The sequence below is a fragment of the Nicrophorus vespilloides genome, unplaced genomic scaffold, assembly GCF_001412225.1.
Source record: "Nicrophorus vespilloides isolate i.1.1-1 unplaced genomic scaffold, Nicve_v1.0, whole genome shotgun sequence".
Taxonomy (NCBI): domain Eukaryota; kingdom Metazoa; phylum Arthropoda; class Insecta; order Coleoptera; family Silphidae; genus Nicrophorus; species Nicrophorus vespilloides.
In genome coordinates, this window is record NW_017099242.1 from 243777 (window position 1) to 262450 (window position 18674).

General features: G+C 33.2%; 2 protein-coding genes across 9 annotated transcripts in view; both read left to right on the forward strand.

Moving 5' to 3' along the window:
* Positions 1 to 5547, forward strand: part of LOC108564229 (guanine nucleotide exchange factor DBS) — a 34272-nt gene extending 28725 nt beyond the window's left edge. For all 7 annotated transcript variants that reach the window (XM_017923194.1, XM_017923196.1, XM_017923192.1 and 4 more), the window contains 6 exons: positions 2126 to 2296; positions 2358 to 2543; positions 2610 to 3340; positions 3401 to 3593; positions 4455 to 4581; positions 4636 to 5547. In XM_017923194.1, the coding sequence (XP_017778683.1) occupies positions 2126 to 2296; positions 2358 to 2543; positions 2610 to 3340; positions 3401 to 3593; positions 4455 to 4581; positions 4636 to 4739 (1512 nt within the window). In that variant the 3' untranslated portion in view covers positions 4740 to 5547. The remainder of the gene's footprint in view (positions 1 to 2125; positions 2297 to 2357; positions 2544 to 2609; positions 3341 to 3400; positions 3594 to 4454; positions 4582 to 4635) is intronic.
* Positions 5548 to 7758: 2211 nt separating this feature from the next.
* Positions 7759 to 18138, forward strand: LOC108564245 (arrestin domain-containing protein 4-like). Of its 2 annotated transcripts, none has more exons than XM_017923236.1 (7): positions 7759 to 7991; positions 8066 to 8215; positions 13490 to 13707; positions 14499 to 14681; positions 14887 to 15078; positions 17654 to 17945; positions 18012 to 18136. In XM_017923236.1, exons 1-7 carry the CDS (start codon positions 7880 to 7882, stop codon positions 18053 to 18055), a joined length of 1191 nt encoding a protein of 396 aa, XP_017778725.1. In that variant the 5' UTR covers positions 7759 to 7879; the 3' UTR covers positions 18056 to 18136. The 2 variants fall into 2 exon arrangements, with proteins under 2 accessions (XP_017778725.1, XP_017778726.1); XM_017923237.1 differs by having other exon boundaries at positions 7857 to 7991; positions 17660 to 17945; positions 18012 to 18138.
* The last annotated feature ends 536 nt before the right edge of the window (positions 18139 to 18674 follow it).

Here is an 18674-nt window from a genome sequence, read left to right on the forward strand (position 1 = left end):
ATGCAATCAACTTACATAAATGGAGATAAGTGAAAATACAATTCCTAATAGATAAACAATAAACAATTGTTGACTGATATTCATGAAGTAACAAGTAAACTTTTGGGAAAATGGGAACAAAGACCTATAAACCGAGTTTTTTTTTACATTTTTTTCCAATTTATGAAAAGTTTGAGAAGTAAAAGTAATAATAAAATGAAATAGGTTATTTGTTAAAAAAGTTGATTATTTCTTATTTGTTAGTCACGAGACTACAAAATATGTTTTGTTTTATATATTTATTTATTTACCATTTCGTATAAAACTTACTTTTTTCACTTCTAAACTTGGGAATTTTAGTACAAACATTTTATAATTAAGAAAAAAAAAATCTGTAATCGTTTACAGATAAATTTAATATACATAAAAACTTGATTCTATGGAAATTTTAGAGTTTTGGTTAAAATTAAACTTAAATTATTATTGATCAAACTCGTTAGGAAAAAAAAATAAAACTGTTTATATATATATTCTCTTAGTGTACTTGGATTGATTCGTGTAATGGGGCTTCGCTTTATTGCTTAATTAGGATCAAGTTTGCTGATTATAGCATTAGAAAGAAGAAGCAATTGACTGCCGTAAATTAAGAGAGGTTTCTTATATTAAATTAAGCTATAATGTCTGGTGATATAACTGTATCATTGAGTAAAAACACACGATTGCGCTTTAGAATTTAACTGTATTCGGATATGGATTTAATGGATTAAGAACAATGGCCAATTAATAATCGCCGGTCCCTCGCATTGCGTTGCTGCTTTGTCTCACAACCCGAAGCTCGTCTATTTTCGTAAACTAATTACGCCATAACTGTATAACTATGCGGTGCAGTATCGAACTCGAATTTTATTGAAATTCCGCGCGTTGCATAACGCCGCGTTTGGAATTTCAGAAGACGCGCGCGTTTCGGTTTCGTAACGCACGGAAGATGGGAACAGAAGGGAGGCAAGGGGCCCGTTATAGCTACGGGCTCTGTTTAGAAATTTTCGATGTGGGAAAGTGCAAAAATGATCTGGAGAGAAATCGCAACTTCAGGAATGCAGGCAGAAGCGGTAAATAGAACCGGCGCTGTCGTTTGCCAAGCCACTGTCAGTATTTTTGGTACGTTCAGGATTCGCTTTGGATGATCAAGGGGATTCTATACAATCCTCCACCCACGTCTCAACCGCAGCTTCTGTAGTGCTTTATTTTGGGAAATCGATTCTTTCGAAACTTGGAGAGTGGATGGACTCAAACCGCATTTGCAACGAAACGGGAACAACAACAAAACTGGCAACGCCAATGGAAGTCGACCTCCGAAAGGCCAAAGAGGTCGTTGCGGTCCAATAGAAAAAGAAGAAGCCACATGACGAAAAAAAATATAATACCATTTGACAAATTTCTTAAAATTCTCAGTTTAAACTTTGTAGAAGAACGGGTTTTAACATTTTGTATGCGTCTTTATACAACAACATAATAAGCCTTTAAATTATGTACATACAATCATGAAGAAGTAACGGCATTCTAGAGGTGGCCGAGTCAAAACGCGGATTTTATATATAATACCGTAAAATCTTATTTTTTTACACATTTTAGACCGCAACAATACTAGCGAACAAAAAATTTAATTTAATTATTTTATTCTATTCTATTTTTTTAATTCCTCTAATTGGAATATATATTTCAATTATTTGTTATTACAACTTCTGGGCTTTATCAGGACATGTATAATTTAGGCAACATCTATACATGATCCTAATTTTCAATGATATCAATGAAAATAATTATAATAAACTCTACTTTTTTTAGAACAGACTAAATATTATCAGACTTATATAATAACAAACATTAATTGTGACCACGAGATGCTTTGTCATAGAACTTATTGTATTTATCAACTTTATTTGGACATATTGGTTACAAATACGCAATATAAGTCGAATTACGATAGTGGTCCAAATTTGGCAACCCCTTTTTACGATTTTTTTCTTTGGTGTCAAATTTAATTTGCTTTGTATACATGATTTTGAGAGTATTTTTATATATAATAAGTTTTATGTAACATGATATTTGGATTTTGTTTGATGGTTTTTTTAATGTTCTTTTATAGATGGACTCAAGCGCTGGGACGAATTCGATTTCGGGCGAATCCACGGACGCGACGTCCCCGGATTTCGATCCTGCCCAGGACGAGATCAATAAAGTGAAGCAGGGCCACGTGATAGCCGAGCTCCTGGAAACGGAAAGGGTCTACGTGGCAGAGTTAGCTGTCATCATAAAAGTATGACCCGTTACAATTCCTGGTCAAGGAAGGTCATAGATAAAATGAATTATGTTTACAGGGTTACAAAATGGAGGCGAGCGCAAAAGAGATGCAGCATCTGCTACCGGCAGGACTCCTGGAAAAACTGGACGTGATCTTCGGTAACATCGAGGAGATATACAATTTCCATGCGAATATGTTCCTGAAGGACCTCGAGAACTGTATCTCGTCCATCGACCTGGTCTCTCTCTGCTTCGTCCAGCGGGTAATAAATAAGAACCTAATAACCGGTGTTTCTACTACACACATTCCTCTTGATTCTTATCCACAGAGGGATCTTTTCTATCAGCTGTACAGTTACTATTGCCAAAACATCCCACGCTCCGAGCAATACCGCGAGACTCTGGCGGAGAACAACCAGTTTTTCCTAGCGTGCCAACGCAAATTGGGCCATAAGCTGCCTCTAGCCGCTTACCTGCTGAAACCGGTCCAGCGCATTACCAAATACCAACTACTGCTCGCCGATCTCCTAAAATACTCCGATGAGTCAAACGGCAGTAAGGAACTTCAGAACGCCGTGGATTCCATGCTAATCGTGCTGAAATGCGTGAACGATAGTATGCTCCAGATATGCATAACCGGATTTCCGATTGACTTATCGCAGCAGGGTGATCTGTTGCTGCAAGGATCCTTTTCCGTCTGGGCAGAGAACAAGAAAGATATCAGGCTACGGATAAAACCAATGCAGCGGCATATCTTTCTCTACCAAAAAGTCATGCTCTTCTGCAAGGCCCCGACCAAGTCCGTGCACAATAAGACGAATTTTCAATTCAAACATTACCTGCAAATGTCGCAGATAGGTCTTACGGAATCGGTCAAAGGGGACGTCAAGAAGTTCGAGGTGTGGCTGCAAGGGAGGCAGGAGGTGTACACAATACAAGCGACGAATGTAGATCAAAAACAGGCATGGGTGAATGAAATCAAAAGGGTGCTGATTAGTCAACTGGAGGAGCTCAAGGGCGAAAAGACGAAACAGTACTCCTCGCATACGCAACCTCACAAGTACGTTTCAACAAACACTGTAAGTTCATTAATAACCAGTTATTGTTTTCCCCTAATAAGGCACCTCCGCCAAACGGCTTCATGGGAAACTAGGCACAATGTAACCAATACAGATGCACCAACTAGAACGCTTAGTTGCGACGACACCAGGAGTAACATAGAGGATGAAACATTAGAAGCTGTGGAAGGTAGTAGTTGGTCCTCGGATTGCAGTAACAGCGAAGACGAAGATTCTGGAAATACACCCATACCTGTAAGTAGCAATCTTGTCAAATGAAAATACAGAAAGAAAGATCTCCTTCACTTTGTTTATATATTAATGCTTTATTTAATAATCAATATGCCTTTGATATATAACAATTATATTTATTTTTTTATATATGAAAGGAAAAAAAAAAGAAGTGATTTATTTTTTTTAAGGATTTTGAGTAATATGTCGAGTTGCTTTTCTTGGTGGTGTCTATCATTTTATCTTTGCAGTGGGCGGAATCAGTGAAAGGTCGGTTAACGCAATTCTTTGTGGGCAGCACCACAAATACATCAACATTTTATGTCACAAATTACTAAACCCCCCCAAAAATATCTTAGTTTAGTTTAGTAAGTCAATTTATTTTCTCTATATATACATATATATATTTAATTATGGCTACCTATTTATTATTTTTATTTTATTTTATTTTTTCTTGTGTTTTGTTCTCTTTGTCTATTATTATTTTTCCTTCTTCCTCTGTCGCACAATTTGGCTGCAAAACACCTGAGAATGCCAAATTATGTGATCAAGTTTCTTCCACTCCAGGTTCAAGTGATCAATAAATAAATTTAAGACTGGAGTTGGGGAGGCCGGACGCAAAAATAATAGTACTTAAAATTATGCTACTTTGCAATGAAACAAAACAGTGTATGTATGTTTTGGACAAAATTACCACGATCCCCCCATTTCGGACAAATCTGTTTGACTAACTCCTGCACGTAAGGCTTTAACTGTCGCAACGATATTCCGATATTAACACGATAAATGTTTTTTTTTTCTTTTTTATTTTACACATTATTATCAATAGTGAATGTTCGATGTTAAGTATTAATTGGGACTTCTTCTGATATCTATTATTTTCAGAGCGGAAGGCATGTAGCTCTTGCTGATTATTGTGCTGTCGGTAGCAGCGAAGTTAGTATGAGAGAAGGCGACATTGTTGAATTATTAAAGATCGGTTGCGCCGGATGGTGGTTCGTTAAAGTGATCGGTAAGTACAAAATACTCCAAGTTTAGAAACCAATCCAATGTAATTTGCTTTTAGGAACGACGACGGAAGGGTGGGCACCAGCTGCGTACCTGGAAAGCGTCCACAGGAAGACTTCCAGAAGCAGCAGCAGAAGTCAGGATAGACTCAACGACCACTGAGCACGATTAGCGGAACCTTAAGCCAACATGTGATTTAATTTTTAAGTTTGCCTTAGTTTAAACTAACGAGATATATGATGAAAGGGGGATTTCAGTAATGAAGGGATTAAACCGACAAAAGATAAACAAAGACTGTGCGCGCTCCAAAAGTTACGTTTCTCGAACATTTTATTTTTTTTTTCATTAAGTTTTGTTTATTTTTTATTTTATTATTACTATTATTATTTTCTTTTGTTTCGTCGACTGATTTATATTATATAATACGGTTTTTAATATTAATATTTATTATTTTAATTTGAAGCCTTCACCGCGGGGGCCGTACTTAAAACTGTATCGGAGGTCCTCCTCGACCTGTAGTTGTAGAGGTCCTCTCGAGAGGATTCATTATGTGATGATCGAACCGGAGTTATTATTTTGGAGTAAAAAAATATACAGTCGATTCCGCTTAATTTGGACAACCCCATATTAGGGACAAATCCTAAAGAACGGAAACAAAACTGAGCAAATAACAAATGGAACTTCGGATAATTGAGTCAGCCGCTGTGTCCCGATAAAGCGAAATCGACTGTATATATATTTAAATATATGAATAGTCAATACATATACTATATGAAGTCAATGGGCAGAGCTGCTGTGTGCGATTTCCATGCTAAAACAAATCTATATATTTATATGGAGATCCTGAAAAGAAAATATAAAATAAGGAAATTTCCGCTCTCAGATCCTAGCTTGTAAGTGAAAGTGATGGGAAACGGAAAGGGCGTGCGCATTTTTCTTTCGTGTTCCTTAGAATGCAGGTACAAAAAAATATATATATATATATCTATAATATTGTATAATCAAGGGACAAGTAAGGCCGTAGCGCGTGGTGCGAACAAAGTGGGGTGGGATCAAGCAACAGAAACACCAGTATTTATTTATATCCGTATTAATTAAGGGCACCTGCATTTTGACAATAAGATTTTCCAAAAATGACACCCCCGACCTTTCCCACACTGCAGACAAAACAAAAACAAACAAAAAAAAATATATATATGAAACAATCTTTATACTTTTCTATTAGCCCTCTAGCGAATTTTCCACGTCTATTGCTCGAAGGAAACACTACAAAGAAAAAAAAAATACAATTATAATGATAGCTTCATTTCGCTCGAGCCAATTACATTTCGAATTAAACAAAATAATTTAAAAAAATATATATATGAAAAGAAATGGAATGGTAGTTGTTTATATATACATATATATTATTTATATTCTATGTAAATACACCTTAATTGTTCTGTTCTCTTTGTCGTTTTATTTTCGTCCTTATAAATAAAATTATATAATTTATTTTTTTTCTCATAAATATTCTTTTTTTTTATTATAGTTTTCTTAATTTGTAAGTATAAACATGTTTCATTTATTATTAACCAAAATATTTTAATCGATTTGTGTTTGTAAACGAAAAAGTTTAATAAACGTTTAATAATTGCAATCTTTTCTATATTTTGAAAATACTAATTAAGAAAATTTTAAATAATTTGGCGGCAATTTTATTAAATTTGAATACAAATGGAACAGAAACATAAACGATCATTATATAATAACAGAAAAAAAATATGGAATTTTTCATACTTTTTTTTGCATGTTAAGAATGTCAGAACATCGGTCAAAATCAATATCAAAGATGGAGGTCAGTTGTAGCAAAGGCGTGTGTCTAACGTTTGTAATAAGCAACAGAGTATGGCTGCTTGCTTCTATTGTAAGATTTAATTACAAACAGTGCACATAATCCAAACTACTAATTATGGCTTAAAGTTAGATATGGTTGAACATTGGTGTAGTAAAAGTAAGTACGTATACCAAAACCAAACAGCATTAAAACATAAAATCACATGATTTTGGATACATTTAATTATTTCAAAAATACTCAAATTAATCTTTTTTTTTCTAGATTCGAGTATGTATAGTAATCATATGAATGAAATGCTTAAATGTCAAATATAGATTTCAATGCATTAATTTAAATATAAGGTTGGCATTTCTTGGAAAAAATATAATGTTTAAGACTTATTACTTAGACTTACATTAGACTTTAATTACTTGAAATTATTATCACATTAACCTCGCATTTAAAGTAATTATATAATGGTATTGTGAGGCGACACTAGTATTACAAGAATACGTCTTTATATCTTAAAATTTGTAGATTATTAAACTTAATTAATTTAAACAATTACTCTCATTTTAGCTTCACAGACTTATGTTGCGTATTTAAAATAATTACATAATAGTACCACCATTACTAGTATTTATAACAAATATAATCCGTACTGTTCTTCATTTTCATTTGATGTATTTGTTATATAAATAATTCGATTATTTTTATATTTTTAAAAATTATCTATTTTTTTATGAGGTTATAACTATTATTTTTATGTGGTTCAAAGAATAAGTCTTATTCTGTATTATTTAAAAAAATGTGATATATTAAATAATTAATAAATAATTAAATAAAAAATAATTACTATAATGTTTCTAGATATTCCCACAAACTGTTGAAACATATACAAACTTGTAGTTTGTCTAAAGATGAAGATGTTTATTAATTGGAATTATGCAATAATAATCGAGTATACATGGTTGTCCATAATGAAAATAATCGATAGACAACTTAATAGACAAATTAATTCGTTGATTCGATGGAATCCCAATTGATCGTTTTGTTGTTGTCTGCTGCTACATTTCGAAGGTCGGAAGAGCTGGAGTGTCATGGTTACGGGGATAGGACGTCGAAGTAAGCGCAACAGCGTTTGTTTGTTGTAGATATATATGAAAATGGCGCCAGCTTGTACTGCGCCTACTCGGTAATGCCGCTCTTTGGAATTCCAACTAAAAATGCAGATCGTATCGCAGACCTTATCATATGTACCTAACCATTCATATAAGTAAAAGTTTGTAAAAATGCTGAACTGATTATCAGACCCTTTCTACCTAACTACCTATCCGGCGAGCACCAAGCGCAGTGCAACGCAACCGCATTCATCATTCAGTTGATACACCTCGGCGTATAAGCAACAAACGTTCCGCGGGTCGCGTCTTTCGGATTGCGTAAGGTCCTGGGTTTGACGCCGAGCAAGGCAGGAGGAAGGTGGAAAATGCCTTCTAAATGCGATGTATACCTTGAAAACTACGATCGCTATTATTGCGCTGGCCAACAGATCGTCGGCCACCTACTATGCACCTTCAGCAGCGACAAAACGGTTAAAGGTAATTTCTTCTATACTTCTTTTCCGTTGCTGTTGTCTTCATACGAGTGTTAAAAACTGCCGGTTCTTTGGAAGGTATCAAGATCAAGTTCAAGGGAGATGCGAGCACGAGATGGTCGGAGACGGAGAGGCACTACAACTCCAGCACTAAACGCACGGAGTCGAGGACAGTCTGGTACAGCGCCGAGGAGACCTACTTCGTCTACGAGATGAATCTACTCAACAGTAAGCTTATATCTAACAACTTAGCCATCCCCTTCTTCTCAAACAAAAATTGCTACCGTATAACCCAAATGGAGGCTGCGCCTGCAACCACACTTACTCCCGCTAAATATATCTCAGCTATTTTCGAAGCGCATAAAAGTTACCAAACGACTAAAATTATCATATTTCTTATATTTGAACCTAATATTACCAATAAATACATTTTACTCGCTGCAATCATTGTACAATGTTCATTTCAATGTTGCAATCCTCTGGATATGCTGTATTAAAGCATAAGTCATGACGAAGGTCAGACTATTCCTTCTGGTAATGCGGTTTCCGGCATTCAATGGGCGAACCGACGTAATCTAGCTTTGGCACATATTAAGCACCTTCAAATCATTCCCGGGCTTTAGCCGCGCGACATCCACTTTCTTTCGATCGGGGATGATATATGCATATAGCCACCCCACGCCGCCCTAATTCCGGAATTGTGAATTCCGGACGGCGTCGTAAATCCCCGTTAGGAATGCACGTTATCGCATACGAAACGCAAACTATAATCTTAATCGTTTAAAGGTTCGATTTTTTTTTTTTTTGCTTATTTCTCTATCCTTTTTGGGACGAGCAACAATTTGTCGCTCCAACGTGAAATATGCAACATTGCATTAAATTTACTTTGCATTAGTATTCAGAGCTAGTTTATAGTTCGCAAGTTATAAAGGCACATTAAGAAATGAGAAGGGAATCATATCTTTTGACACTATTCCGTTCATTAAAACCCATATTTAACGTGCTCACGTTTCCAGAGAAATTTAATGTACTTTATGCCATTACCGGTTATAAACTTCTTTACGATTCATTACCGATTATCTAGTCAATTATCGGTTGCTTCTGTTCTATTTAATGATTTTGTAAATATAATTTGTTTCAAATAAGCGTATTATGTAATTACTGATATTTATATAATTATTACATATCAAATGGGTATTTATAATGTTATCGCAACTAATGTGTATTTACCAATAGAACGACGACTGATCCAGAACTCTCAAGACCAATGCGCTAGGTAAGAGACTGCTCTAATACATAGCTGGATCTAACAGTGTTATCTAATCATCATTAGAAGTAGAACATAAACACATTAAGTACCAGCACAAGTCGTCATTGATTAAGTCATAACATTCGCGTTATTAGTCAAGTATCTTCTCAAGTATTTTCTAAATTTAATAATTATTTGCTATTCAATAAATACTTGTCCTCTACGAATAATCGCTATCAATTTACTCACGTTATCGCGGGAAGATGGAAATACCGCTTAAAATATTGATAATGCTAGTTGCCTTATGTAGAAAGTGAAATGCAATATGTTATGTTATAGCTTTAAATTTACAAATAAAACTTAATAAAGAACTTTTCTTTAGACTTCAAGAAATTTCTTACAAATATAAACTTTATGGCTTAGGTTTTTCTAATGTGAGGTAGATAATTAAATACTTGGAACTATGATTGGCAATGAACACCGTTAACTGTTTACTTTTTTGAACAAACAATATATTTAAAATGGCTTTGATTCAAAAAGGTTGCTGGTTTAGAGTAAACTATTCGTTATTTTGTGAATCAAAAACGACATGATTTCGTCGTGTCGTGTTAGTCAAATTTTACATTCGGCGCAGACAGTTTTACATATAACTGCAGATATTTTACATATAACTGTTGCATTATCGGCGAAACCAAAAACATTTGAATTCACTTGTAAACTGAATATAATACTTTGTTAACATGCAATAGTTCTTAGTCATATTTCATATTCATTGTATTCAATTTTTAATATGGAAAGAAGTAACGACAATGACAAACTAAAAGCATGATGGAAAAAGGCTGTTGCTTTACATTCAGAATATATTTCTATTTTTTTTTAAACTACATTGGAAGTGATGTATAATCGATGTCTCTTACTCGACATGCTAAAAAGAAGAAACAAAAACAAGGCAGCAATTTTCTCTGAAATGTCCATTGCTTTTAGTATAAATTCTCATGTTATATTTAACCGAAGAGAGTCTCTTCTAAAGACGAGACGTGTTTCTGATATAAAGACCGAACTGTTGATGCATTTTTATGACATCTAAATCATTGATAGAGTTTATACAAAAATAAAACATCTTTTCAAGAAACCACTTTTCGAAACCTGGTATTTCTAAAAACCGGTTTTTCAAGTCCCCCAAATAATAAATATATTTGTTTATTGGTTACCTCAAATAACAATAAAAAAAACACAGCTATGGCGCGGAATTCTTTCAAGTTAACCTTTGCAATTTTTACATATTAATTTTACGTATAGATAAACAAAAAAAACAACAAAAATGTTTATTAATTAAGAAAATATTATAAATTTATTAACTGGATAAATATTATTGAGAGGATGGAAATACTGGATCAAAATTGGAAGAAAATCCACAATTTTATTTAATAAAGTCATACTTTTAACGTTAAATGAAATTCAGAAATACCACGGTAATCTATTCCGGACTGTTGGAAACTGGACTAATCGAGGACTGTAGCAAAAAATAATTTTGTATATTTTGTTCATTTCGTATTATTGTGAATCGAAACAGCAGGTTTTGTTGAATTCATAATGAAAAAGTTAGATTTATTGCTAAATGATTATAACAAATTTGTATATTTTGTAATTCATAATATTTTATATTTTGCATAATTTTTCTTATTGCATAAATGCATTAATTTATTGATAACGCGTTATAGTTGTTATGGAACGCCAGTTGATTTTAATAGTCAAGATCAAAGTTTAATACAATAAACAATAAAAAGAGAATATGAAACCGAATTGATTCCAATCAATGTCTTCAATGATTATAACACAATTGCGTAGTTTATTAAGTATAAATAGAATAACAAGGTCATGACTTCTGTGCATAATTTAGCATATTTATTTTTCATTGTGTAATTTTTGTGACATCGAGAACAAAGGTCATTAGCCATATTTTGTTTCTAATTAAATATTATCGAAAATTATGAAAATTATCTGAAGATGAAAATTTTACTAATTTTGAAAGAAAATATTTAGGAAAATATCATTATTTTTCGTTAAGTCTTCAAAAACAAATTGGAAATGTTAAATATTAAAGACATGCGAATGAGTTACGTTACAGGAGAGAATAACAAGTTGATGATTTCAGGATTGATTAACGAGTTGCTTGAGGCACCTACTAGACAAACATATAAATAAGAAGATGGATGGTTAATAATTCAATTGGTGTCAAGCTATATAATTTATCCTAAATGGCGAAATGTGTATGCGTAGGCTTTTGAATTAACTTGCTGTTAAATAACTAATAAAATCATCAAAACTTTTAATAATTATATTTTTATTATTATTTTATTTTACAAACATTAAAATATGATGTTAAAAACGTAGCTGCATGTGCAGTTTTTTTTTGTTTGATATAAAAATAAACACTTTTAGTTTATGGATTTGCAAAATTCGCATGAAAATATTAATGCACTGCCATCATCAATCATACTGGACATTCTACAATAATTGAGGAAAAAAATATGGATTTCTATATTGAATCTATATTTATATATACGTAAATTACTTAATAAATTGAATGGCTGTAGCAAATCACAAATCAAATGATTGAAGTCTCATTTAGTATGGATCTGATCGAGCTGACCTTATTAATACTGCAGTATTTCCATCTTAATTAAGTTTTTTTTTTCTAGTTCGTTTTTTTACTAATATTTTATTTCTGTTTTCATATTATTATATACATTTATTTATGAAAGAAATTAATTCTGAGGACGGAAAAAGTTTTCTCATAATTGTGTCTAATTAATTAAATTAATTATTGCTGAAATAAAGGTTTTAATTAATTCATATAAATTCGTGTTGTAAATTTTAAATCCACTGTATGCTACTTTTTTTCATATATGCTACATATGGATATGTATTTTCCACGGGCTCCTTTGACAATGTGGACACGAGATGCTAAAAAGTTGCTTTGCATAGGGCTTAGCTCTTGATTGAACTTTTCTTTTGAAAATTTTATTAATATAATTACATAAGCTTAGTTTTTACTTTACTGATACTAGATTGGAACAAACTCTTGGTGTTAATTATCTTTATTTTCTTTATAAATCGTCACTAACCGACAAAGTGCTATAATTATCCTAATTTGTTGACAAATCATTTTTTATAAACCGACACCAAACGACAAAGTTCTATAGGTGATAATTATAGATAATCACTAGATTAGTCATTGGTTGATTTTGCATTATCCTAGTTCGTATTATATATTCATAGTGTAGCTATGTATTATTTACATTATTTTAGAAGTAAATATTGGATATTTGTATAAAAAAAATAGTAACTCAACTGGAATGAATAATGAAGAAATTATATTTTCGTTAGATGTTTGTAGTTCCTTTCTCTTAACACAAAATTTTTGTACACTTTGCACAGATGAAGAATGTTGTGTAAATCGGTTAATTTATAAAAGATTACTTTTGTGGTTTCGCCTCGTTGATAAAACGAAAACTTTTGCAGTGACTAAAAAAGAAAAAGCTCGAACGATATTATAAAAAGAAGAAGAAGACAAAAAAAAAAGGGTAAAACACGAGTTGAACTCTTATTGCGGCGAGAGCCGCAGTTGATGGTTTCAGACTTGATTAACGAGATGCTGGCAGGCATCCACGGAACGAAACAAAAAATGAGCGCAAGAGATGGAACCGACCTGCAAAGTTAAAGTTAATGGTTAAATTTGTGTCAAGCTCAGAAAGCCGTCGGGACGCAAATGAAGCAATTAAAAGCGAGTTGCGAAAGTCTTCGTCTTCGGCCCTCCACAGCATTATGTTATTGGGTAATCCGGATACGAAATAATACGGTGCATCCGACTCCTCGATTGGATTACTTTTGCTCTAATTATCGATTACGTTCTTTCCTTCACAAAACTTTTATCTCCTTCCTCCATCCTTAACGCTTCTGACTCTCTGTGTGTGTATGCTTTTTTTTTGTCTTCGCTTTTTTTCTCTCCGGAGGTGAAACATTGCTGGCTAGGGGAAAGTAACGATCATTGGATAGCCCTTATTTGCTACTAAAGACCAGATGGGCCTATCTCAGCTAGATATATATATATATGTGGGATAAAGACAGAAGAAATAAAGGAAGAGATAGCTGACGCGATGAAAGGGAGTGAAAGCGAGATAGAGTCGGGATCGAGTTTTTAAGTGCATTTTTTGTTTGTTTTGTTGTTGTTGTTATTGTTTTGTTCGCAGATGTGAGTGAGGTAACTGTGAAACGTGGCGTGCACAAGTATCCGTTCACGTTTACATTGCCGTTGCTGTTGCCTTCTTCGTTTCGTGGACAACATGGGAAGGTGAAATATATGATAAAGGGTTCGGTGAAGCGACCCTTCTTCGATTTTGATTATGAGGCGGAGTCCGAGTTCACTCTCGTCTCTCCCATCAATCTGAATTTGAATCCAACACTCAGGGTGAGTAAGCCGCGGCAAATTTGACGTTGTCCTTGAAACGTCCAACTAACCCTATATTTGTCCTAGCATCGATTTATAATTTATTAAAAGTCTGTTGTGATGCTAACTGTGGTTGGTGTAGGTCCTTTACTTTCCTCTTCTGCATTATCGAAGAGTATACCGGAAACCAGAAGACAAATTAATTAGGTTTGGTTAATTATTGTTAATTAACTTAAAAATAATGACCGAACTGATATTTATTCAAAATTTGAAAACAAATAATCGATAATAAAATACCTCGCATTGTGCGGTTCTGACAATATCTCGAAAGCGCACTAATAATTTCTATGAATAACAAAATAATCGATTAATTTCCAATGTTAATTAGTTTCTGTACTCTACGTATGAATTGTAAAGGGTTGGGTATACAGCTTTGCGTAATTATTATAACCTCATCAAAACTTTCGTAATCATTGAGTTGGAAAAGGTCACACAATAGTGAGCCCAAACCTATTTGACACAAATACAAATACACCTATCCTTCGTTTTACACGATATTTCTTTACACGTTTTCGCTATAAATTTAAAAAAATGTTGAAAATAATCTCTCCCTCGTTTTACACGGTATTTTCTTTAAACGTTTTCCCTTTTACACGCTTAAAAAATGAATTATAAAATAAATGTTGAAAGTAACCTATCCTTAGTTTTACTCGGTACTTTCTTTACACGATTTCGCTCTTACACGGTTTAAAAAATATGTCGACACCGACAGGTCTAAAATTTGTAAAAATTATAATAATTTTGATCTGCAGGTACCTGTGAATTTCCATAAGAAAAAGAATCTGTGCTGTATGTTCTTCAAGAAGGGAGCTGTTACTGTCGAGGCAAATATTGCTATCACCGGTTTCGTCGCTGGTCAGCCGGTGCCGATCTACTTGCACGTGGAGAATCTTACCAACAGTAATCTGGACACCGTGAAATTCAAACTGATCCAGGTACTTCTATTCACCATATGTTTTGCATTAATTACGAATTAGTCTGCATGCTAGATCACAGTGGATCACGGCGTGCAACGTATCATATGCACTAATTATACGGCATCGAGATAATGCACATTACATGCACATACCAACAATAGATGTTGCAGATCCAGAGACCTAGATCATTATCCCACATCGTATTTTCTATCTTCTTTCGCAGCGCAACGACTTCATGAGCAGCAGTCCTCGCACCAAAACCAAGACCGCTTATGAAGTTATCACAAAGAAAACAGACAGTGGAATCGGCGCCAACGGTGAAAAAACCTACGAACTTGCTCTCGTCATACCTCAAACCTACTTCGTACCGAACTTGAACAACTGTAACATCATGAAAGTGTCCTACGTCATCGAGGTATAGTATAAATATAATATTTCTATTGAGTATTTACGCACGTATTTTTCCACCCAAGCTTCTTCTTCAGCCTACTAGCATCCTGTACATATGCGTCTTCCATTTGCTTCAACATCCTTTAGCATTTTAATTTTAAATACTAAATTCTGCTAAACATTTCCTATAATGATACCTTTCAAACGATGAAACTAGTCAAAATCAAACAACAAACATCCTTTTTCTACTTGTTTCCTTTTTTGTTGATACTCTTGCCACAGTACTGGGTCGTGTGAAACTTCACTATAAACCTATATTTTACTCCTGCAAGCTCTACAATGACTTAGATAGTGTAGGACTATAAAGTATAAACTGTAGCAATAATTTAATATAATTTTGTTTATCCTTACGGTCCTATTTGCGCCTTCAAATTGGACCTTATTGACACATCCACTTTGTGAGACACAATATCTCGAGGAGTCCGTCTAACCGTGACACGTTTTTGTTACATTTTTATATGGTCTTCGGTAAGGTTCAACAGCCTATAGATTGTAGAACGCACACATATAAATTTATTAGATAAAAAATAAATAGTTTCAAAGTTATAATTTATGTGTTAACTATAACTAATGTGAATTCTGGAAAGTAGAGAACTATTATGAAAAAAAAAGCAACTTGTTAAAGTTTATAATAATTGTGTTACATGTACTAAGATATTACATGCATTTGCACTTATATAATAGTAATTTTAATTAAAGTATAGTAATTGAAATTATATTCCTGTTTATGTATTCACATAATAATTAAATTTGGTATTGATCTGGTATGCGCTTGACAAACTTTATGTTTTGGTGTCCCAAGGAACGCTAAACAACGAGTATTAAGTTCAGAAGCTATATTGGAATCATCGAATTATCATTGATTGCTTCTGCAGTTGTCCCCAATAATACTTTAGCCGACGCTGGGTGCAGAAATCTCAATTTGTGCTTGTTTCAAATCGTCCGGAGTATTGATTTTTATTCTATCCGAAACGGCTGCAGCGACTGAAAGGGATGGTAGGTTTGATGGGGCAATATCGAGGGATATGGAAGATCTTCCTAATTCCAATCGCATATCTTCTATCTGCGAAGACAGGTTTGTCTTTTTTTTTTCAGTATCAAAAATATTATGAAATTTGATATTATAATATGTAAAAGATATGAAATTGGTTACAAATAAATGTGTCATGAAAAATAGTATCAAAAGTACAAAATACATATTCTGGCATTCGAGTTTAAAGAAAGTGACACCTATTTTCGAAATAATTGCCCAATTTTTTTGTTAATTGAACCAAATTAAAATAAATTGAACTGAATGTCCACAATTGGCAATTGTTTTGAAGCTCATCATCATTTAAAAATTGAAATACGTTCACACTTACTCGACCCTCCATTCATCTTGTTTGCATTTCAATTCTACGAATCTAAATGAACGCATTTAATTTTTCAATTGGCATATTTTGATTTGAGAATTACGTGAGAATTTAAATAGACTTTTGTTAAATTTGATAATGCTTGTATGTTCAAGACGTTAAAAATCATAGAATTAAATTAAAAAAACTTAGTTTGTAACATGAGCTCACGACTTAATGTAAATTGTTTTCTTAAAAATTAGAAATATTATTTTGATTGGTAAAATTAATATAAGTTTGGAACTACCCAAAACTTTGGAATATAAACAAGAAACTCATCTGCTCGTCTGAGGTTGTAACCTAATGTGAACGTTGCAAACTTAAACTCAGGTGGAAATTTAAGGTCACGGCCTCATATTATATTAGTGTAGTTAAAATGCATAGGCTGAAGCGAATTTTTGTATCCCTATTATTAATCAAGTTTAAAGATTAGTATTAGTTTGAAATTACTAAACATTTTGGAACTTAAACTTTGTTCCGTTACGTAATTTACGCAACTTAAAGCATTTAAAATATTGAAGCTATTTATTATGCATTCAATATTTAATTAATACTATTACATAAAAATCAAAGAAAATATTAGTGTAAATTGAAAAATATAAAAAGTTTAGAACTAAAAGGTATATATTTTAGTAGTCACGTGAGTTCACATTGGTATAGTTAAAATGTAAAAATAATATGATATAGTGAATATAGTTTTATGGATGAAACGTGAAGGTTAGAAAACTTACATACAATATTATCTTCATATTCTTAATCACAACTGTGAAAGTGAATTAGTTAATTCAGTATGTGAAGTTAATAATATTACATTAATGTAATTAAAATATTTAGGATTTCTAATGTTTGGAGCTTAGTAATATAAAATTAAATAGTTTGAAAATATTGAATCTGGTTTTGTCACGTGAGGTCACATTTTTTAAACGATGATTTATTTAAATTCAATAGTAATGGTAGTATTAGTTTGAAAATGATCTTATCACGTTAGCTCACATATTTTAAACGATTATCAAATAGTTCACGCTTGGTTGCGATTGTAAAGATTATGAATCATATATACGTTCACAATTCGAATGTGCAAGATGTATTTTCTGTGGGTTATAAATCCGGCGGTTATAAATGGTGGTGATGGAATGTATTTGTCTTTAGGTGAAGGTAGTTCTACCCTGTCCGCACAGAAATATTACTGCGGCGATTCCGATTGTTATTGGACATGTCCCTTTAGAAGGGGTGAATTTATCACTGACTCAGACGCAAGGGTTGCCCAGTTACGGAAGGGCCGTTGCAGAGGGCCATAGGCAGACCAGGTTGCAGCCGCAGCCACAACCGGGGCCGTCGACATCTTCGATGGAACCGGCTCCAGCTTACAATCCGGCCTTTTCAGGGCCACCAACCTTCGAGGCATCCCAAGCTAGTACATCTGATAACCAGAAGACTACGCGTAAGTAACGCACGAGAATTATAAACATCCCTTATTGTGATTTACAACGTGAAATACTGTTTGCAGCTCCGCCAACCTACGAGGAGGCAACTGCACTGCTGAACCCATGAATTACATTCTATTACTGAAATATAAGTGTTATTATTACTGGTATTATCTACAATACTAGTTATTATATATTTTTTATATGTGTCTATAATTGTTTCGTTGTATAACTATAAATATATATAAATTATATCAATATATGTGAATATATGAAACGAAATGCGTTGTTGTTTAAATCCAAAATCCTCCCTAAAATTTTCCTTATCCGCACTATGCGAGGTTTCGCTGTATTTTATTAAGTGTATAATAAAGTTTACTTTACTTGTAAATGTCATTAAAAAATAATTAATTGTAATGTTTACTTATGTATTGATTTTGAGGAATCAATACTTCTCGGATTTAAGAATATAAAATAGAGAACTTATCATGTTTCTACCACTCGTACAATGTTCAATCAAGCAAACGTGAGAATTAAGAGGGAGTGTAGCTCAACTCTATTAAGATTAGGAATTGATCGATTTTCTATATTTTTTTTTCTACAAAAAAAAACATAGTTGTTAAACATAAATAGTTTATAAATTCTGTTCGAAACCCGAAACTGTTATACTGATGTCAGTGCTGAGGACCGAAATTTTGTTCGGGAACCGATGGCCTTTTTTTATATTCTGAAACTTAATCGTTCGA

What these genes read in the sequence shown, in the direction of transcription:
- LOC108564245 (XM_017923236.1), top strand. Translation starts at nt 7,880, where the DNA reads ATGCCTTCTAAATGCGATGTATACCTTGAAAACTACGATCGCTATTAT. An exon ending in AAGTGTCCTACGTCATCGAG is followed by an intron (nt 15,079 to 17,653) that starts GTATAGTATAAA and finishes ATTTGTCTTTAG; the next exon opens with GTGAAGGTAGTTCTACCCTG. An exon ending in TGATAACCAGAAGACTACGC is followed by an intron (nt 17,946 to 18,011) that starts GTAAGTAACGCA and finishes TACTGTTTGCAG; the next exon opens with CTCCGCCAACCTACGAGGAG.